Below are 23,626 nucleotides of genomic sequence, written 5' to 3'. Positions count from 1 at the left end.
GTATTTCCTGTATCCGGAAGGTTCCGAATAAAAGATGAGATTCCCTCGTAGTGGCATTATGAGCCACTGAAGGAACAGGCAGGTAGCATTAATCCCACAGTGAAACACTGTAATTAAGCCCTTCCTAGACTCTAATCAAGTTGTGAGGTGTATCTGGTAGAGGAGGGTGTTTCTGTTTGAAATCAGCCCCTATCTGAGGAGTTCTGAACTCAGTGGAGAACACAGAATGGCAAAGGCATTTCTGTAACCAGATCTAAAATGAAATATTCATTCTTCATTATGTGCACTGTGTTAAACGTGACAGTCCTCAGTGTGAAAGCTCTTCCCGTGTTAAATAAAGAGGATGTAATGGACTGTGGGCATCTGACACTCATTTCCTATTACTTTACAGCTACTTCTGTTCAGTCTTGCATTGCATGCATGTGATTTTATGCAATGAAAGGCTCATTATGGCTTTAAGCTTTTTGAGGTAGGGCCTGGTTATTGTATATGGCATTCACTTTTCTGTGAATTGTCGTGCATTGCCCTGGCATTATTTACATAATATGATCAGTTTTAAAACTGCTTTTGTCAGTGAAAGCTTTGACAAATACTAGAGGAGTTGCATGGCTCAGTGAATCACCACGAGGAGGGAGAACAGTACTGCAGAATCTTAATAGAGCATTAAAAGCCATTTAAAATTCAGATTCACAGTGTTTCCCAAGAAGGAGAGAGCACGGCTGTTTGCAGCTTTTAATGTGCAGTTTTTTTTCCCTGATGCTGTGAACTGTGTGTGCTTTTTGAGCATAAAGGCTCAATGGTAAGCACAGAAGAGCATTTTTTAGCTGAAGAAAACAACACCACCCCGAAGCATCTCAGGTGTTGAAGAGTATTGCCAGTCCATCTTTATTAGTACACCACCCCGTGTTAAGCAGCTGGGGTTTTTTTGCATGATCATCTATGGCTTCACTGTGCATCATTATATTAGTAACTTAAGGCCAAACAAACACCATTAACTCAAAAATAACCACCAGTACTGTAACTTTTATTTGCTAATAAATATCTTAATAAACAGGCTTACCCCATCTGTAAGACCTGATAATGCCTCTTAGGAAATCATAGAAAAATAAAATACAATAATAATCAATAACTTGTACTTTGTACAAAAATCTCATTATGTTGCTCAGCAGGTAGTTTTGCCAAACCCCATATTCTTTCTGCAAAGAGATGGCATATGTGATGCAATTCACCTTAAAAACACTCTAATGTTGAGAGCTGAGCATTCTATTACACTATTAACTTGTAGGCATGCCAGCACATGAAAATTTACATGAAACATCATAGTATCATAGGAATAGAATCATAATAATAAAGAAAATGAGAGAACACCACTTTTCAGTAAATAATAACAACTTCACGTCTAATGTAAATTCCCCTTGGGACTGCAAATTAGTAGGGTAAGCTTTTTATTCCATGGATATTCCTACAGTACCATTATAAACAGGGGAAAAGAAAGCGCAGTGGGACGTGCATGGGAGATGTATTAGGTGAAGAAAAGGAATTTTGGGGAGTGAGGCAGTCCCAGGGGGAAGCACCGACACTGGCTGTGCAATGTTCATCTCCCAGAAGGAGCAGCTCCAGAGGAGCTCAGACCATGGAGCTGGAGCCCAGAGCCTCTGGAGCTGCAGCACCAGGGCAGCTCTGCTGGGAGATGAGGGCTGAGGACTGAGCCACAGGTAGTTGTCATTATTCAAATACGTCTTGCTTAAAGAAGCAATGGCAAAACAAACCTTTAGCAGGGGTCTTTAAAGAAAAGGTGGGTTTCAGACTACTGGTAGGGATATGAGATCTGTGCTGAGGCCATGGTTTGATTTTGTAAAATAATTTGCAAGTATTATGACTATACCATTGCTTTTGAAGCCATCTACCTCTGAAGTTTTGACATGGCTGCTTAAATATATAATCTAAAGTGTCTGTCATCAAATATTTATTCATATATACACATACATTGATACAGTTTATGGCTATGCTAGAACAGCAAACTATGAAGAGCAGTCATATTTAGTTTTGTACAATCTAATTTCACAGAAGAGACAGAGATTAAAACCCCTTTTAATTCAGATACATTTAAAACCAACACACAGAAATAGATAGAGGCTATCCTGAGAAAACATACCAACCACGTTATCTTCCAAAAGTAAATCAAAGCTAATGTTTGGAAGGTAGCAAAATATTATTTTTGTATTTTTTTTTCTGAAAGTCCAAGTGGTTTGTTTTTCTTTAAAAAAGTGATGACAAAATGAAAACTGTTAATTGCAGCTAAATCAATGGACGTTGCTTTGCTAGAAAATAAACTATTGCCTTTCAGTAAACAGGGTTTCACATGATCTTTTAAAGATTTATTTTTTCTTGCTAAACTGCAGGCGCAGTCCTGAGAAGTGCAGAGAAGTTCCCGAAGCCAGGAGGGTTTCCACCACCCCAGAGGAGAATGAGCCCTTTTTATGCCTCTGGGTTTTCAGTCAGTCACGGCAGCGCTGTGTGTGATGTAACTGATACCACCAGAGAATGCTGATGCTGGCCTCGACAGAAGCAGATGGAAGGCTCTGGGTAAGAGCAACAAACGCTGAATCCTGTCACCAGAGTTAACAAAGGAACAACTTTTCCCACTTTTAGTGTGAAACAGACATCTCAGCCTTACTTACAGGAGTTGGGAGAAGAAATTACTGCAGAAGAAATGGTAGTAAAAAACTACATTGCCAATTCAAAGCTCACTTGGGGAGAGGCAGATAGGGAATCATAGCCATAAAGATGTAAAATGCTTACAGGTTTCCTTATTAGGAATCTTGGAGTGGGATGGTTTTCTCCAGATAGGCAATTAGTAAAAGAATCCAGAAAATGGAACCACTAACAGGGCATTTGTTATTTTATTTGCTATTGTGCCATTCATTAACTGGGCAAATCTGAAAACTTAGACTGCAGTGCACCAGGAGTATGAAGCAGCTTGTTCAAAGAGGCAAATCAACAGTCAGAACTTGTATTATGAAAGGGAGACCATATTGCATCCTGATTTATGTTTAGGAAAGAATAAAAACATAAAAGTCCCTTTTGTTTTAGAAGTTCTGTTTGTTTGGTGGGGCTGGTGGTTTCATCCTGAATTTAAATCCAGAAGTCTGGGAAATTATCTGGGGAGAAAAACCCCACAAAGCCAAACAATTTCTGCTAGATACCCTATTAGATGTGTAGGTCATTTAGGTAACTAATTCCAAAGTCAGAGTTGACCATCCAAGCCAGAGAAAACAACAAACACTGCAGCACCCAACTTTTGTACCTTGCAGTTTACTTTTTCCATGTTGAAAGTAACCACAGCTTACTTGATCACATCCCTGAGGTAGCAGCCTTTCTTTTAGGCTCAGTGCACTCTCTTCTCCCCATTAAATGAGGCCATCTGTTCCAGGAACATCTGTAGAAACCTTTGATTCAAAACCTGTTTCACTCACTTGACCTCTTCTTATGGATACAGCTGACTTTGGATCATGCCCTGAGGGACCAACCTACATCTCAACCTGAAATGCTTCAACAGAACAATTAAAACCAGCAAAAACTTTTAGCAATCTATTTGAACAACAAGACAGCTCATGTCCCAATAAATGCTGGTTCTCTAACAAGAAATCAACTATGACAGTAGTGGGGTGCAGAAAAGGAGAGTCTGTTTGCAGAGCTAGAGCCTACCTACAGAAAATATGGACATTGGGCTTATCCCACTGCCATGGAAGTCAGTAACAAACTCTCATGATTTTAGATCACAGCAACACTATTGCCTATTAACACAGGAACTTTTAATTCCTCACAGTCACATCACTCTCCCAGGAATTAATCGAGATGCTCATTAAAATCATGCAGCAGGATTTGGAAATACAAGGTGTGGTAGAGCAGAACTCGCCCAAAACAAAAATGGAACTTCCCAAATTGACAATTAGTGACAAATAATCTACAGATTTGGAACACTGGCTGCACTTTGTCTTTTTCAGCTAATCCTATTTTACACCAAGAGACTGTGATGATAAGTTATACAGCTCAGAGCACCCAGCTTCTAACAGGAGAAAATAATAATCCTATTATGCTTTTCGTTTTTCCTATTAATAATTTTCAGTTAAAACCAATCTGAATGAGAGAAAACTGAAAACTCAGTTTCTAAGCCAATATTAACTAGAGATTTCTATGTTTTATTATATATTTAGGTTCCTCTCAAGAAAGCCAGTATGTAGCTATAAGAACAATTAGTCATTCAAAATTCTGTCAGCTGGACTTTCCAATATTAATTATGAAAACTGTACCTGTTCAGGACATTATGTGGTGATGATATTATGAAAATAGTCCCTAGACTGTTTCATTGGGCATTTTTCCATCACCCACAACCAGAAATTAATATTTGGGTTCCAAAGCAGATTTCTCCTAAACCTGATTTTCCAGATTATAGGTTCAAGGTTAGTTACTTTCTCTGGAGTCCTTTGACATCCCATAGTTCAGAATGCAGAGACCTGGATTTCTCTTTTGATTTGTGGGTTTTCAGTCTCAGGGTTATACCACTCAACATACATGCTGCTGCTGACCAGCTCTTCACTGAACTGTCAGAAATGAAGAGGTGATAGTATAATAAGGCAAAATATCTTATCTCATGGTGTCTCACAGATATTTTATAGGGATTTTGATTTTTTATTATACCTAACTCTAGTCTTCTATAAAGTCCCATGTCAAATCAGCCTTTTTATATTAATTAAGCTGCACAAACTAGAGCCATTTACAGATTCAGGAGTTTCTGAGGTGGCACTGAGATGTGTGCAGAACAAGTCAAAGTTCTCAGATAGATACAGGTAAAAATTTTGGACAAGAACAAAGTAGAATAGATGTGAAAACTTTCTGTTACTTTGAGACTGAACTTCTTAATTCTATTGTTCCCCCCATATCTTCACTGCCAGAACTTGCATTTTTTAAATTCCAGTTTAATTATTCAGGTATGAAAATATCAGATAATATGCTAAACCTTTCTGGAAGAGATAGGTACTTGGGAAATCTCTTGCAGGAAAGGAAAGTAAGATATATTCATGCAGGATATTTAAAGAAATATACACACAAATAAATTCCACTGAACTGGGGTTATCTTATTTCACATATAAAATATGGAAAAATACTTTAAGCCATTTTTAACCTTAGGTTTTTCATCAACTGTTGTTGTTCTTTTTCCCTTCTAAAAGTCAGCTTATCTTTTTGTGTTATATGTTGGCTTATCCCTACTTACATGCCCTTGAAAATTTCCCTCATTTTAACCTCCTAGGTGTCCATAAATGGTCATGTAAAAGAAAATAATTTATATACTCTGCAAACATCTTTGGTGATTTCAGCAGAGGAACTGAAAACTCTTTATAGAATGGACTCCATCTTGCATCTGCTGGCTCATGGGCACCTTGCTTCCCCTTGGGGATCACTAATTTCTACAGTAATTAGCTGAGTGGAAGAGAATCAGCAGGAAGGGGTTGGGTGAGGTGGCAGCAGAAGGGTGAGCAGGCAGCTTTCTCTGAGCCAGTCTGAAAATGTTTTTTTCTACCAGTGGAGGAAAAGAGAGGCTGTCCATTTCCAGCTAACAAGCCAAGGAATTTTGGGAAGAACTATACACACACAGTGCATGCCATGAAAATTTTTAAAAGCAAATAAACCCCATTAGTGTTGTTGGTAATTAATTCCGTAGGTTTGAAACATCTGATTTTACGATATACATTCTATTTATAATTCTGTATGTACATAAAGACAAATATTTTATAACCACAACATGTTCACCATATCCTGGTCTATGATCTGAGGAATTATATACAACACTCATGGATGGGCAGTGTGCACTACTAAATATAGGATATGATGGTGGAAAATTTTGTCAGCTATAAGTACTTGGCACTGTATTATGCAACTTGAGTTTTTGTTAGAGCTCCTTGGCACAGCATGGACAGTTCTTCCCTTTTTACCTTATGTAGGTTTAAGGGAGTTATTAATTTCTCTCCCCAGGAGATTTCAAGATCATTATTGTACTACAAGTTAGCCCAGCCCATCACATCTTTCCCTCATTCTCAATAAATAATTATAGTGCTATTATAAAAAAGAAATTATCTTTGCTGTTTATTCAGGAAAGATTCATTACAATTGGTGAACAAAGGTATTCTGGAAGAAAACTGCTTAACAGAATACAGAGTTCTCAACCATGTGCAAATGTCACAAGTTTTAGTGCTTTTCCTGGAAGATGCAATGGAAGACAGACCTTTTATAATTATTTTAGCTAAAGAAATGTTGGACTGGATTAGAGGCAAGTCCTGCTTTTCACTCTCTTTAGGAATATTCCAAGACAGAGTGAGCCAATGACAGGGGAGTTACAGGAACCCTGTGTTCACAAGAGAATTCTGAGCTGCCAGAACGTGTCCCACAGAACCATTCCATCAGCTGAGGTAAAACAGTTCCATAACTGCTGCAGTTCACAACAGGGACAGCTGGAAATGAGGAACTGCTCCTCAATACAAGGTGAAAAATGTTCTGAGCTGCTTTACCTTGGTGGCTGATGTGTCCCATGGGGTCATTCTGAGATGGAAATTGCTGTGGGTAACGCAGTCTCACTAGGCACCTCCACAGTCCCTGCTATTCCTCATGGTATATCTCAGCTGATTCTGCACAAAGGGGGTCTGTTTGTTACTTATGACCCATCTTTGAATCCTGTAGGAATCTGCATTGAAAAAGAAATTAATGAAGCCTTATGTTGGGCTTATATTAAAGACAGCAAATGGATAGTCAGTCTTAAGTGATGTAAAAATCAAAGTACTGCAGTCTAAGAGTTCTGTATCAGAATAATCCAAGTAGTACCTAATAACAGAATATTGGACACAATTTATTTGACTAATTTACTAACTAATTTATTTTATTGTTGAGTCCACTATTTGCAAGTAAAGGATTGCTTTATGCTGTCTGATGTCCTGAAGCATGGCATGTTTCTAAGCTTTTATTGGATAGATACTGGATTTAAGTTCACAGGAAACAAAAAGGGTAAATTTTGTTTGAGAAAAATTTAAATGATGTGGCTCAATTCTCTTCCTTTCTCCTCAGAGCATCCCATTGCTTCTCAATAATTCCAATGTGCAAACACCTCATGAGCAAATTCTATTAAACATTCTGCTGTGCCTTGTTCAGTTTTGACACCATGAACATCGTGAACAAGACCCTCTCTGTCTCACAGGTTCAGCAAAACAACTGGATACAATTAAGGCATGAAATTCATCTGACCAAGCACAGATACCTGAATGGATGAGCTGTCACTGAATGCAGAGAAACAGGTAAGAATTATTTCTTTATACACATCCATGTTATAACACCTTTTTTTTGTTGCTTGCATATAGTTCACACTTTATTTTGTGAACTTTCAATGGGTACTTTTAGTCATGAAGCACTCTGTAATGTGGGCCAGATTCTCAAAACCAGCCTATTAAATTTGCTTTAATTTATCAAATTTAAACTCCAGCTGCACTCTGCAGTATGCAGGATAATTAGAGCTAATTTTCTCCTGAAGAAAGAATTTCCTGTAACAAAGGAAGTTACTCTGATTTCACATATACATTTGTGGCCTGTACAGAATTAAGCTCACATTTGAAAAATAACACCTGTTAGCGTTGTTTTTTTGTTTTGTTTTTAAATTAAAAAATATGAAAAAATTGCTAAACTAAAGCAAGAACAGACTAGGAATCAGCACAAGAGCAAATAAAACATTTCCAAAATGGGGAATATGTGAATTTCATCAAGATAACTATTAGAAAAGTGTCATACTGCACCACAACAGGAACAACAACAGAAAAAAACAAGCTGTATAAAGCCACAAAATCCTGGATTTACAGTGTTATTAACAAATGTGCTCACTCAAAGAATCCCTTGTTCTTTCCTTTCTGGTCACCCAAACTCTTGTTTATATAAAAAATATATTTGATTAATAAATGTTTTACTTTTGTTATATTTTTTTCTATTGAAAAAATATTTTCAGTAGTATGATAAATTTAGAAATTATTTTTCATTAAATATATCCAGGTTGTGTGCATATAACCATGTCAGTTCTGCATCCTCACTACCAGGAACAAAAAAAACTGGCAAAAGACAATCTGAAAGTGCACATAGATAGTTTGGGTCAGCTATGAATGATTTTGAAACCCCATTAACAAATAACAGACTCCTACCTCCTCAGTAATGGATTTCATTATGAGAAAGGCTGATTCCAGAGATGTCCTGTTGTTGGCCATGGAAGCAATGATAGGCAAAATGGATAATAAAATGATGAACTAAAATCCTCTTTTAAATTACTCTGTGGTATGTTGGTATTTTTCAAAAGGTTTCAGGTAAGTATGGTTTTCTTTCTGTAAGAGCACCTCTACCAAAAAATTATTCAGATGTGGAATTCAGGCAGAATTTTTTGAGTGACAGTCACAGAAAAGAACAAATGTTTTTTTTCCCCACTGAAGGGCTGTGATCCTGCAAAACTCACATCCTTGTGCTGGACTGATGACTTCAATGGGAATACTCCTGCTGACAAAATTACCTTTGGAGCTACAATAGGATTGAAGTTGCCCTTCTTTAAACAAGCTCATCAAACTGGCATTGTAGAACACCAGTGGCTCCTAGTCTTCAGAAAACTCTTTCCTCAGTTACATCTGCCCTTTTTTTTAATGAAAGAAAGAAAAAATTACTTAGTGCATTCCTGCTATCTCACCTAAATTAATGCAATTATTCCAACATTGACAACAGAAATCAGGCCTCGTGTCTTACTCTGTGATCTGGTTGGAAGCATAATTTTTTCTGAGTTGCTTTCTGATTTTCATTCTTTGTGACTGATATACAATGGCAGCCTTTTCCAAGACTTAGGAAACACCTTGTGATTTACAAGCTGTAAATGAAGCAGTAAACACCATAATGATTACACAAAGTAGTTAGTTCCTTTTGATATACACATAGATTATACTGATAGCCCAAATGCACGTTGTAACAGAAGAGCTGCAATGCTGGAGTACATTGGGATGCCACAGAACTCAAAGATACCCTCAGAGGACACAGGAATGAAGAGAAGCTGCTGCACAGGTTACACGTGACATGCAGTGCAGATCTGCGTGGGGTTCCGCAGCACGGCCATGCGGTCCTGCCCCTGCTCCCAGGAGTGCACATCCCATGCAAGAGTTTGGAAATGTAGCCCAGCACGTCTGTGTCAGTTGTCTGAACAAAACATGGAAGCTGGAAGTCTTAGAGAGGTACAAATATTATGTTAGGCCTTTGCTGACATTTCCTTGCATGTAAATATGGCTATTGAAAGGTTCTAAAGGTAATACCTCGGATGTCCTTTAGAGATCTGTACTAAATGAAGATCTGGCCTGGAATGACCAGAGCCCCATTTCAGCAGAGTTTGCTTTTTAACCTCTAAAAGCAGTTAGAAGTAGGCTCAAGGCAACATGCTACCACACTGCTGTCCTGCATCTCCTTTTCTGCCTTTGTGCAAGGTCACTGCATCCTGCAGCCTGGAACTTCCAGCAGCAGTGGGGCTGCACTGCTGCCTTGGCTGGAAGAGGATGTGGCCAGCCTGCTCCCATGGGAATGATCCCATCACCCCATCCATGGCTGGCCCTCTGAGCTCTGCTGCTGCTGCTGCTGGAGATGATTCCCTATCCAACAGCAGAGACCTGCATGTTTGAAACAGAAAGCTCTTCTGAAATCTCTGTGTCTGCAACAGAGCTGACAACTGTGTTTTACATGTGGTCAGTTTTCCAGTAGTAGAAGCAAATGCTGAGTATTACATTAAAAAAAAAAAAAAGGGTTGTAGGGTGGTGAGGAATCCCAAGGATAAACAAATTTTCCAACCTAATCTAAAATTTAAAGCATAAAAAGTGTCGAGTGCTAAAGTAATTGAAAATCGAGAACCTTCCTCAAGATTTCAAACAGATTACTCTCACTATGCTTCCAATTATTCACACAATGAAAACTTGCTACATAAAATCATCAGTCATTTCTGCAAACAATACTAATGTTTTGAGGCACCAGCTTACCAGCATTCAAACTATTAGAAAGTAATATAATGATAGGACACATACTTTTGGATTTAATTAAGAGATAAAATAAATATTTATGTTAAACTTCTTTTTGATTGCACATTTGGTGTTGGAAGTTACATGGTCACAGAACATGAAAGAAGTCAAATACTTTTTGATCTACCAGCAAATTCTAAATACATCGATAAAGAAGCCACACCAGGCCAAATAGATTACTACTTTCAAGTAAGTCCATGAAAGTTTCCCAAATACTGTTATACAAAGTTACACATCCATGCTGAGTTATTCATCAATGTGTAGCAAGAGTCTTGCAGTAGGCCAGGATTTTATTGGCAGAGAACTGTGGAGGAGCTGTGCAGTGTGATTAAAAATTCCGGTTTGGAAGCATTAACATAGAAGTACTTGTATAGTCTGAACTGGAGACTGCAGTTCTTGAAGTTGGGAAGAGCAGGAGGGAAGAATGAGAATATTTTTCCATTTTAGAAATGCTGAGGCACAAAACACAGTTGCTTCTATTACTTTCATACATGAAATCCTTTCTCCTGTATGTGCATCATGTGTAACCGCAAAGTCTGTAAACTGCTGACTATTCGTCTCTGGTGTCCAATGAGTGCAACTCCAATTCTTCTAATGTCACTGCAAGATAAAAAGTTTCATCTTGGATGCAAATATAATAAAGCCTCTGGTGCACAAAAGAATGTAATTATATGATGACTTCTTCTCCAGGACAGTTTATCTCCCTGGCCACGGCATATGAGAAAGCTAAAAATGTTCCAATTTTCTGCATCTGTCAATTCCAACTTTTGAAAACAGTCATTTAAGAAAAAGAATATAACAGAAAGATGTATTTAGATAACTGGGGCTTAGTGCTCTTAATTAGTGATATGAGGCTTATTAGTGATACTAATGGTCAATTAATCTTTCCAAATCTCAAGGACTAATTAGGTGAGTTCCAACAGCCCATTTTTAGTAATGGGTATTATAGGAACTCTTTCCCACTCATACTTGAAAATGATTGGGGCTTATACACTCAGTATCACAGTTCTGAGGTAGAAATAACTGAGGTGGTGCTTCTGATGATTTGGGGAATGTGAGTGAGGCAGTGAGAGATGATTTAAAGATCAAATTAGCAATGAATCTTCCAGACTGACCCTGATTTCCCTGCCAGTTCCTCTCATCTAGCCCTGCACCCCAGAGTGGGTAGGTCTTGTCACCCACAGGCCTCGACTCTTTGGCAGGAATGAAGTCAAAAGCCACCAGAGCTCAGCACAATTTACCAACTTAGTTTTTCTGTAAACATTCCCAGCTGCCAGAGCTGAGAAGGATCACAGAGGCTCTGAGGACAGGAAACTTCAGATATGCCAGATTTGTCCATTATGAAAATCCCACACTGGGACATAGACAGATATTGCCTGTTTATCCTCAAAAACTGTTTGGTGATACAACCAGTAAAGGAGCTCATGGGATAAGGCATGGCCTTCATGAGTTTCAGATGTGCACTTCCAGATATTTGCATCTGATCTTCAGATCTGTATGCTCCAGCTGAGGAACCACTGCAGAGCTTGCAACTGTTATGTGCTTAGGCTTAACATTCTCATGGGACATGATAGACAACACTTGAGGTCAGCAAAAATATTGAGCATCTGAGAAAATAAAAGGAGTCAGTGTAAAGAATAAAGCTTTACAGTGGAGAGTGCCCTTAGAAATGCAAGACCAATGCTTAGCATTTATCAGGAAGGAAGGCCTAGAAGCCAGCAGGTCTTGTGTAACACAAATTATTTGAAGAGAGAGGGAATCTCTCAAAATTGGAAATGGTATCTAAAGAAAGTGGAAAGGATGATAACCCTAGATGAGCTGTAAAAGCACAGTAAGGCAGACTAAAACAGGAAGTTGAGGAGCAAACAGAAAAAACAACCTCAACAATAAAATAATAAATCTTTTTGCAAACTCACTGGGTACAAGAAACTTGCCATAAAATGTTTATAGTCTAATGATGATTTGGGCATAAGAGAGCACTGAAAGAATGGCCATTGTTGGAAGACTTAACCATTTGAGTTGACATTCACTGTGGAAGAAATTGAAATGACTCCCATGCCAGATCCTTTCTGGGGGACTTGCCAGAGTATCTGTCTGAAGTGACTGCAGGAGAGGTTATAGGAAAAACTGTAAAAACAAGCAGCAACCCATGTCCAGATTATGTTTAGGCAAAAGTTCCAAAAGAAAGTGAAGATGAAATAAGAGAATTACTATCAGGGCTGTGAGAGAGGGAGTTACCAGCTGTGCTCCACATGTTAAAAAATTTCTTGGTGCCTGAAGTATGGAGCATGGTGCCAGACAAAATGTTTCCAGGGAAGATCTGGGGAACCACAGACCCATAAGTCTGTGATCATTACAGGGAGTAAGAGAAACTACAGCAAAGTACAAAATTACTGGATGCTTGGATAAATGAGCTACTTGAGTCACCATGGCTTTTGCAAATAAAAGTTCTGTTTTATAAAATTAATTGTTTCCAGTGGATGCAGATGACCCATCTGATACATCTCACTTGGATTTCCAAAAGCTTTAGAGAAGATTCCTCACAAAAACTTTATAAAAAAATGAGGAGCAACTTCTGTGTAATATAGGGTATAATATAATGTGGTCTTTGCATGACTAAATAACTGGCTTAAATATAGGAGGCTAGCAGTAAATGGTCAGGTTTTACAAAGCAGTTATTGATATAAATCTGCAGGGACCTCTGCTGGGATAATGTTGAACATTATTGTTCAACAAATCAGTGAATAGTCTGGAAAGCAGGTGAGCCATAGAGGAACAACTCAGCTGGTGAGGCTGAGTTGTTCAGGGTAGGAAGGGAAAGGGGCAGCTGTGCAGAGTTTTGGAAGGATCTCACAAGACTGAGTGACTATGCAATAATGAAGTAGATGGAATTCAGTGTAGGTGAATATGAAATGATGCACATGGGAGAAAATCAGTCCTAACTTTACATGTAAAATCCTTCATTCTGAACTGACAGCTACCATTAATACAGGCAGTCCCAGCATCAAATAAAAGATTGGGAATTCATGGGAAGGGAACAGAGAGCAAAACAGATCCCATCATCATGCTACCATATGAATCCATAGTTAGCCCAAACACTTCTGTATTGAGTGCAGGGTTTGCATTAAAAAACCACAGGGTGGTGTCAGAGATGGTCGGAACAATTTCCTTATTAGGGCTGATAAAGTCTTGATGATATTAATGGCAACGTAAGAAAATATTTTTGCCACTGATTTCAGTGGTCTAGATCAAAACTGATTCCCCAAGAAACAGTCATCCCTGGCATTTGGTTGTGTTTGGTGTGGTCACAGAGTGGATCTATCAATTCTGGGTCTCCCCATCGTACATCTCTTGTGTTGTTTTGCTAAATAACTGTATTTGTCTTTTGTGAACTGAGGAAGGAAAGGAAATGAAAGCACTGTTCCATACTCTGCAATATTTGTGTGCCTGCAGCATCCAAATTCAAATTAATTAGTCACTGTAGGGATAATAAATTATATACTTACTCAATATTCATTCTTGAAACCATATCCAAAGTTGTGAAACCTGCTGCCATGAAGTTATTTTTATACTGACCCATTTTTATGGAATCCAGCCAGTCACTGACTGAAACAAACAAAGGATATTCTGGAACTTCACCAGGTGAATCTGGCATTCTGTAAACAAAACAAACAAACAAAAAAAAGCAAATGTTACCAAGCAATACAAAATATGACACCCAATTTATCCTGGTTGACATAGCTTTTACTAAAAGGCAGAAAGAATGAGAGAGGAGTCTGAGCTGTAAAGGTCAGACCTTAACTGAGCATCTCTTTAACCTCTTGTCTAAAACTTATAAATCACTTCAGTCTGCCAAGCTGCACTACTTAAACAATACATTTTATTAAAGAACTGCAGCTCAGTAACACACTGAGGAATAGGCCTCTCCCACTGCACTTCTTTTTGTTCCCCAAAATGTTTCCCTGCAGATGTTGAGATGTTGGGATGACATGTTCAGGATTATAATAATTTTTTGATACAGTATTCAATGTAGAGGACAATGAAAATTTAGCATAAGATGCAATTTAGGAAATTAAACCACCATGAGATGATTTTTACATTTACCTACAACCACCCCACCCCAGATGGCTCCTCATTGTGACACCATTATGCTACAGGAACACTTTGATTACAGTACTCAAAAGCTAAAACTCACCCTAAAAGAAGCCAAAAGAATAAAATGTCTTATCTTTGTTTTTACTAGAATTACATAAAGGAGCCAATAAAATGTAAGGAGCTAATTTAGTCACATTTATTTTTGAGCTCTCTCCCCTAATATTATCACAACTGAAAGAGTAAGATGGGAAAAAAAAAAAAAGATTGTAATTTTGGGACACTGATTTCCAGTCTTCTGTTGTGTGTTACATTTGGAGGGCTCACAACTTCCACTTGCTTTATGCATTTTATGTAGAGAAATTGTATGAACAAAATGCAGAAAATGCACACTGCTGTTTGTAAAAGCTTTATGATAGTCTTTAGAAGAAAGACACAATTTGTTGTAAATGAAAATTTAGACAGCAAAAGCCAGCCTACATTTACTGATAGAACATGAATTAATGTAGGAAGCAACACAGCCTCATATCTTAATGAACCAAGTTTCACCCACACAAATCAAATGCAGTAAATACAGTGATTTTCATTCATATTATCAGAATGAAAGAGGGAGAAGCTGAAGGACAGGAGAACACTGTTAAGTACAAACTGTAATTAAAGATCTACCATGGTCCCTTCCCATCTGAGTTACTTGATGATTCTATAGAAGGTTACCCAACAACTACACCAAGCATTCTCAAATGAATGGAAAAAAGCTTTCACAAGCAGGTGAAGTCAGTCATAGTTCAATAAAGCATAAGTATTTTAGACCCTCAGTTATGATTTAAATAAAGAGAGATAAAAATACATTACTCTGATGCTAAATAAAGTGATCCAGGTACAAACAGCAAGCCATACATATTTATATTTATATTCATACACCCATAGAGGATGCTAACTCTAGGGCATGGATATTTAGTCCCACAAGTTTCCCTGGTCTGTGTTGATGAAAACTCTCCAGGTTTTCCTACCAACTTCTCCATTCAGCCTTTCCCACAGCAAGGTACCAGCCCCAATTCTGCCTTGTTGCTCAGCCCTTGTCAAAAACATTTAAAGGTTCTCAGCAAGCCCCACTCAGGGCTTGGGAACCCTTTCAAAGCCCAGGGGGTCTCCATGAAAGCACCTTTATCTTATCCTAAGGTGACTCTTAGTGACTGAAGAGAGTGAGGCCACCTGGACCTTTGCTGATTTCAGCTGATATATGCAGGGACAGCTTGGATCAATAAGCCTACAAATACTGACAAATTCTTCCACTGCAGCCTTGCTTATCTTGTGTTTGCATTCATTTCTGAAACATTATTAATGAAAAAGAAAAAACCCTGGGCAACACTATCAAGAATTTGTTGTGGGATGGTAACAGCATAGTATTTGGTCACTGCTGCCATTCTGCTGCAGAAAATAAAGATTTAGCAAGCTAAGACACAGCTACTTTCTGCAGGATATTACTCAAAGGCAGTTCACAAATTGCTTGAGCACTGTCAGATGGACAGACAGGCTGCTGAATGGAGAAAAAAAATTACAAAGAGAAAAAAAGCACACAGGCAAAACACACACACCACACACACAAAGAACAAAGAGACTCACAAAGATTAAGGATAGATAATGCACAAACAGAACTCAGACAAAAAATAATAATAAAAAAGCCTAATATAATCTGCATGGCTTGAGAAAAGAACCTCCTTGTATTAACAAGGAGGCAAACCTTCAAAGGGGCCTAAAATTATTTGAACCTGCGTGACTTTATGAACTCAGAACTTTGTGGTTCTCCCACCCCTGCCTAATGCCCTAAACCACATAATGATAGCCACCATGTGTTATGAAAAACCAGAATGTAACAAAAGGGTCTTACACAAGGACATCCTCCACCAGGGTGTGAAGGGTGCTGGGGTTGCGGATCAGCTTGTCCAGGAAGGTGACAATGTCACTGAACTTGGGACGGAGGTTCCTCTCCTTCTGCCAGCAGTGAAGCATCAGCTGGTGAAGTGATGCTGGGCAGCCCATGGGAGCTGGGAGCCTGTAGCCCTCTTCAATGGACAGGATAACCTACAGAAATACAGAAATCGGAATGGTTACCAGGCATTAAATGCTGAAAGGACAGTGTGACACTGACAATTAGGAACCAGGGATGATAAATTATCCATGGAACAGCCACCCTCACTTTATGCATTGCTGGGGCTTCATTTGGAGAATCAAGACTGGCAGGGGAAATATTTTGTAGGAGACAGGAAATATTTTGTAGGCATGTGAAACACAGTAGGAACTTTTTTAGGGTCACTGGTCATCCTCTTCAAACAGCTAAGAAAGCAGGAGGGGAATAAAGAATTCACCAATATTATTTTTCACTTCAGGAGGCCACAAACTTACCTGGTACGGCCACTGCATCCCACCATGCTCTAATATTTGCATTTTGACACAGTGGTTGTGTGTAGCAACACCCCAATACAATCAAGCACCACAAATACACATCGTGGCACCTGACAATTTACTTGGTATTCACATGTTTCTGCTGATCCTTAGAGTGTGATTAATTCTGGCAATGTCCCCCACAGCAAGTTACAGCAATGTTATTTTGTGCAGTCTCCCTCAGAAACCTGGGTGTCTGAGATGTTTGTGGCTGAACAAAAGTTAATAAAATGATGGTATTGCCCTAAAGTGAGTGAGACCTTTAGGCTCAGCAGATACAGAAAGAGTGTTTGGTAAAGATTCAGAAAGAAGCAGATCTGCTGCCACAGGTAAATCACATGTATGAAAATCATGTAAATCACATGTTGATCCAAGGCGAAGGAAAGCTCATTTTTAGTAACATGGGTAGCAAAAAACATTGATTGAAAAGAAGAGAAGCAGCCTGGCTTGAGAGGAGTTAGCAAAACTAGCTAAGTTCCATGGAAAGCTTCATGGATTCATAACAGCTTACATGGATTCATCCTATGTAAGGTTTAAAAAACACAAAGGAAGATCAGGAGGTTCTGCAATGAGTGGTGGTAGCAGTGGGGATGGTGTTACAAATTACACAGTCAGGATTCTTTTTGCATAAAAAGGAATGCAAACCTAGTCAGTGGCTGATCAAAAATGAAGCTAGGAAAATGACCAGCCTTAGCACACATGCAAAACCCTCCCACACAAAAATCCAGCCAATGTAGAAATGATTGCAGACAGTATTTATAACCACACACTGCACTTAGGAGGAACATACCTGCTGCACTGATACCCACTGGGCTGCAAGGAGACATCAATCATTTTCACACAGATGTATGCACATGCTGCAGACACATTAATGCAGCTGGAAGGGGTTACATTAAACTGTTTACAGCAAATCAATGTTTTACAGCACCAGCTCTGCCTTCAATATATTCAATCTTATTATCCTGGAATATATCCCCGTTCTCTATTTGAATTCTGAATTAATGCTGGCTCTGCTCAGCAATGCCTAATGCTTATGCTGCAAGCATTATGTAAATAAAATAGGAGTGAGGAAGCCACGTTAGGACCTGAGCTCCCCTTGATGGCATGGCAGGAAATGGAAGGAGCCTTTTGTAGCTGCTCACAGCTGCTTGTCTGTTTTATAAACACAGGAGACCTGGTCCTGTAATGCACATGCTGCTGTGACAGGAAAAAATGCCACCATCCCACTGCCAGGGAAATATTTCCTTCAGAACCTTGTCTCCCAGTGATAAAAATGCCCCCACGGACTCAGGACGGGCAAAACTCAACCATGTGCATGGAATTTTATTCACATTTATTTATTATTAATGTATCTCAATTTCTCAATATTCAGTTTGTCAGAAGTAGGTTCATAAAACACTCCTGACACAGAGGGGCAGAGCTTAGTTGGTACTGGCCATCCTTAGCAGCCCAGAAATGCAGATTCTGAATTTTTTTACATTTAACTGTGCCTGTTGCAAATGTGGAATTTATGAAATGTATTTTGTTTTTAAGGCAACAGGAAAGCTGCTCTACTTTTCAGGGATATATAGCATTTGCTCAACACAACAATAGAGGGCTGATGAGGTTTTGCTGAAGTAATTTATTCAGGAAAAACCCAGAATCAACCATAAATTTCCAGATATATTTTCTCTGCCACACTTTATTTTAATGTATCTCTGAAAATGAAGTCACAGTGCATTTTGTTTCCCCTCTTGTTCAAAAGGAACATTTCAGTATGAAGAGAAATGCCAGCTGGTACTGGGATAATTACAATTTCTCATTAATACCAGCACATTTAAAAAATAAACTAGAAATATTGCCTCATTAGTATCCCTTGTGAGGCAAGTATTATTTTTAGATTCTAAGAAGCAAGAGTAAAGATGTGATAAGAGTCTAATATTGCAATGGGAATCAAGTCTCAAAGGAAAAATTAGAGCATTTTAGTTCCTTATTTATTTATATATTTATTTTAGCTCTTGCTCTGCCACATGCATAGCACCCATCTCTCTCTGTTCAGAGAAATCAGATGTGCATGTACCTAAAAGGGAAGAAGTATTAAGTTTTTCTTTGTAAAAGACAATTGTATATTATAAAACATGTAAATATTTTGCATGTTAACTCCCCTCATATGCCTTTTCCCCTTGTCAGTGTAAGGCTGGCAATGCACCACATCAATCATGAAATCTGTATCTACAGGAAGGGCACAGCAACAGCTTGTTTGATGTTAGACATAGCTGTGAAGTTTGAATATTAACAGAGTTAATATTACATATTGGTTATGACTGTCTGAGCAGTTTTTTATTCTTCTACTGTCTGAGCAATATTCTATTCTTCTGCTTCTACACAAAATTTATACATGTGCAATTTCAAATTAATTGGCAACTGGTGAAAATGCCATCTGAAAATGAAGCTGTAATCTTCCTGATAGCTTCATTATTAATAGTAACAGGGATTCTTGCTTCCAAAAGTTAACTGACAGCTTTTTTAATGAGACTGAGACAGAAGAGATTCCAGAGGGACATTGTCCCTGTGTCCTCCTGACATCTGAAAAATCTACCAGGAGGGAGAGGCAGCTGCTGCTGCCTCATGGTGCAGAGCCAATCCCAGGCGCCTGCCAAGTGTTTTGATATCTCTCAGTTGAAAGAGCTATATTAGGATAAGTTGGGTTTTTTCAGTATAACAAGAAACTTTCAGGAGTGTAAGGAGTTTTATTCTGTTTGCTACAGTAGTTTCTTTGCATACCAATTACAACCCATTAAATATTCTTTTCATTTTTTGCCTTCTTTTTGAATACTGCAGCTCTGCAACGTGCATTGATTTATACGGTGGCCTCTAACAGGTGTCCCAGTAGACTTCACTCACAGCTGTTCTACAAACCAAATGCGTGGAATATAAATCTTCCTTCCCTCACATGAGCATTAGCAAGCCAGACTCTTAGCACAGTCTGTTCATCAGTACACTAGTTTCCTTGGAAAGTTCAATATCTTGGCTAATGTTTATTAATTAAGCAATAAGACACGACAGACTGTGCAGCAGCCCTAATTAATGGACACCTCTGGTGCCTGCCACACATCTAAGAAGTGCATTAATCAGCACCAACACAGTTTGGAAGTGACTTACCACAATAATAAAATGGTTATTTACTTAAACAAGAGCAATTCTCAAACTTAGCAACATTTTTAAGCCTCTGCATTATGCAGAGGCTTAAATTTATTATATGTACAGTATTAATTTTATGAGAAGCATTTTGCAACTCAGTTTCCTTAAGTTCAGCTTCCAAATCCTTGCTGGGGAATATAAATAGAGGATGCTGGATTTGCAGAGGTGTTGAGTCATTCTGGATACCTGTGAGCAGCTGTAGTCTTTGAAAACCAGACTGGGTTTATTTAGGTGGCATGTACCAGTTTAACACTTCTCTCATCAGCTGTGATCATCACTTACTTAGCCATGGTCTAAAAAAAAGTGAGTTCATTTTCCAAAGCTGTATAATTTGAAAAGCAATTGGTAAGATGGAATTAAAAAAAAATCCCAAACCAGACCCAGTTCTGCAGAGTTTATGCTTGGAAAACTTTTGGTGATCTACCAAAATCCACCCAATTCAAGATATATTTTAATTGCTATCTAGACAAGGGCTTTATTATGATCAAAACCCAGTAAGTGTCTTAATGGTACTGTCAGCAGACATTCTGATGTAGCAGAACCTCTGACTGCACCCATGCAAGACTTCATTGACTGTTGTTTGCATCCTGTGTCTTTTATGAATCTGTTTAGTGCACATCCCTCTCTGTTGTTTTCCCTGCCATCTGTACAGTATCACTGACCTTTGAAAGTCCTATTATTTCTGCAAAATAAGCCCAATTGAATTCAGGGTGTTTTACTGTACTAAAGGAACGGTCCCAATATCCAGTAAAATAAACTTTACATTATGTCTAATAACTTGAAATTTCCCAATGACACTTGAAGTGACTAAATGCATGTAGAAGGTCACAGATGCTCACTGCTCACATTCTGGCACTGAAATCCTCTGGGTAGGAGAAAAGGAGTCCTTTGTGTTTGGAATTGCTGAACTGCAGGGAAAACCCCCAGCAATTGGCATCAGCAGCATAATTTTGTATTAACAGACACTTTTATTTTGGATGTAGGAGTAATTAAACAATGCTATTTTCATGCTGTAGCTGATTATCTAATATATTCTAAATGGAGAGGTTTGTGATAGTATTTTTTTGTTTCTGACAGGTTTGGTTGCTCCTTTCCTTTTCTTCCTGAAACAGGGAAATTATTTTTTAAAATTAAAACCTCTCTCAGATCCTTATCCCCAAATGACCGATCAGCCTTAACAAGCAACCAGACTTGAACAGCTGAATAACTTAGCAACAATGTAAAAACAGCCATCTGGGAATGTCTTGTCAATTCTTCAGAACCAATGCAGGAATATTCCAGGCAGATATATGAGAGAGGTTAAGGTGGCTTGGCTGATATTCCACATTTTGACACAGAGCTTGATGGCTGGTGTGAAGACTGAGTGTACCAGTTTGAGCTGTCACAGGGATCCATCAAACAAGAGAGTTTGTGAAAACTTAAATTGTGGTAGAGAAAAAACCCCTACCATTTCCCCTTTCCCATATTTTTTTTTTCCTAGAACAAGCTTTCAATTACACTAGAAGAAAATTTGTTCTTTTTTAAAATTGAGATTCTAGCCTAGAAAGAGAACGAGACGGCGAAGCAGGGCAGGGAGTGGCAGTAACTTTTAAAGCACATTTGAAAGAGATGCAGATGAACTTTGGGCAGCACTCACATCCTGGTTGGACATCTCCCAGTAGGGCCTCTCCCCGTAGGACATCACCTCCCACATGACGATGCCGTAGCTCCAGGCGTCGCTGGCGGAGGAGAACTTGCGGTAGGCGATGGCTTCGGGAGCCGTCCACCGGATGGGGATCTTCCCACCCTGCAGGCAGGATGGAAACTTGTCAGGGGATTGGGATACAGAATAACACGTGCTTTAAAAGAAAAGGAAAAAAAAATACAACCCCTGGATTCTGATGTTCTACGTTCTGACTTCCGTCAGTTTGCTGTGTCAGTTTGCTGTAAGTGGAAAGGAAGAAATATGCCTTTTTTATGGAATTTGAAAAAAAAAATATTTCATATGTAGTCTAATTCACCAATACCGGCACCTTGCAAAAATAACCCAGTTCAAAGAGCAGAAAGCATTTGAGATGATTAATGTTTGTTCAGTCATATAAATAACCAGAACATGCATTTTGATTGAAAACATCCAAAGCCTTAAATTCCTAGTTCATTGACATTTAAGCTTTTTCCCTAAATGAAACAGAAGCATCTACTGCAAAACTGAGCACTGAAAGCTCTTAATAAAATTGTATAATCAGGAAAGAAACTATACATGTTCTATGTGCCTTCAGAGCATTACATTTGATGATATATTTTACTTTTTGTTGTGCCCTTTAAATATCCAGGTAGAAAACAAACCAATTGTGCTTCTAAATAGGCATTTCCTTAGGATATTCAACAGTGCCATTCTGCAGCCTACAACTTAAAATCCAAGCTCTCCCACCAAAAAAAAAAAAAAAAAAAAAGAAATCAATCAACAAACTTAACTTACCATTTACAAGACCACAGGATGCAGAATTTTTCTTTGACATAAGTACTTTCTATCACTGAATCCTTTCTATTTCTCATAAGCAGTTTCTGTGTGAAACCTACTTGTCCATCTCAGAAAAAAAAAAAAAGGTATTCCCTTTCCAGGTACATTGCTCACTTCAAAAGTGTATTTTTTTCAAGAGTGTACATTTATTATCATTCTCACTGAACCCTTTGGAGAGAGAAAAGCAGTGTAGTGAAAGTGCCACTAGATGGTAGAAGGAGGCAGTCAGTAGAGCTGAGCTCACTCAGCAGTAGTTGCCTTCAACAAGCACTAATAGATTCTGCTCAGTGTTATAATTGTATTTCTGACTCAAACAAAAGAGGAAATGAACTAGAACATCCATTTGGCAATGAAGAGAGGCCACAGTTAAAAACAAGTATGTAAATCTCTGCTAATTTGCTTTGAATGTATGAAATATTATCTGAGACCTGTTGAAGCCTGACTTTGGCTGTTGAGAAGCTGTTTGTTCTACCAATAAATGGTTCCAAATCCAGGCTCTGTGTCTGTGGGGCTGTGCCATTCAGCCACGCTCTCCTTGCTGATGGAAAATTCATGGTTAACATTTGTATTGTATGAAAGCGACCAAGATGTCCTTTGGACATTTTCACATCTTTTTGCAGCTGCTTTTTCAAAGCTTCTGCTTCCTCACATGTGGTAAATAATTTAGTGATTTAAGCACTAATAAGGTATTTTTTGTATTTTTTGCCCAAGTACCTCCACTATGTGCCTTTTATTTATCCATTATCCTGGTGGTCAGATCACTCATCTGGCACATCAGAGGTGCAAAAGACTTTGTGCCTCACCAGCACTGCCCTGTGTGATGCTCTTGGTCCCCTCCTGGTACAGCTGTTCCACTTCAGAAGCAATTAAAAATGCTTTTTGGGAATGTGAATGAAGAAACAGGGGGACAAAAGAGAGTTCTCACAGGAAATTCTCCAAGGAAAGGCCAGGCTGATTTCTTGTGTCTTCTCCAGGAAGTATTTATTTATACCTTCTAAAGAAATTGGGTAAGAGCACTTAGTGTTTGATCTCCCAGTCTGGTTTCAGTGGTCTTTTCATGGAATATGCAAGGCCAGGCTCCCCGAGGTAGTGGAAAAATCAGCTATTCAATACCACAAATGTGCACCTTACACAAACCAAAAGGATGCATCTGAGACACAGAGAGTTTTAGGGTCTAACTGTAAAAGACACTCCAAAAATATTTCATTACGCCTCAGAGTTATGGGCCTAGTCCTTTCTACTGGATTGGGTTTAGTTCTTTACATACTTATAAACATTTTATCATCAAACT

At 38.6% G+C, this 23,626-nt stretch overlaps 1 protein-coding gene across 5 annotated transcripts in view; it reads right to left on the bottom strand.

The window, feature by feature from the left end:
- Positions 1-1,003: 1,003 nt before the first annotated feature.
- The window catches only part of EPHA6 (EPH receptor A6), a 370,217-nt gene continuing 347,594 nt past the window's right edge, over positions 1,004-23,626 (bottom strand). For all 5 annotated transcript variants that reach the window (XM_058018768.1, XM_058018770.1, XM_058018769.1 and 2 more), the window contains 4 exons: positions 21,472-21,621; positions 16,102-16,295; positions 13,628-13,777; positions 1,004-10,721 (listed from right to left, as the gene is read on the bottom strand). In XM_058018768.1, the coding sequence (XP_057874751.1) occupies positions 10,607-10,721; positions 13,628-13,777; positions 16,102-16,295; positions 21,472-21,621 (609 nt within the window). In that variant the 3' untranslated portion in view covers positions 1,004-10,606. The remainder of the gene's footprint in view (positions 10,722-13,627; positions 13,778-16,101; positions 16,296-21,471; positions 21,622-23,626) is intronic.

The sequence above is a fragment of the Melospiza georgiana genome, chromosome 2 (genome assembly GCF_028018845.1).
Source record: "Melospiza georgiana isolate bMelGeo1 chromosome 2, bMelGeo1.pri, whole genome shotgun sequence".
Taxonomy (NCBI): Eukaryota; Metazoa; Chordata; class Aves; order Passeriformes; family Passerellidae; genus Melospiza; species Melospiza georgiana.
Note: the sequence above shows the minus strand (reverse complement) of the source record. Positions and strands in the feature narration are given on the sequence as shown.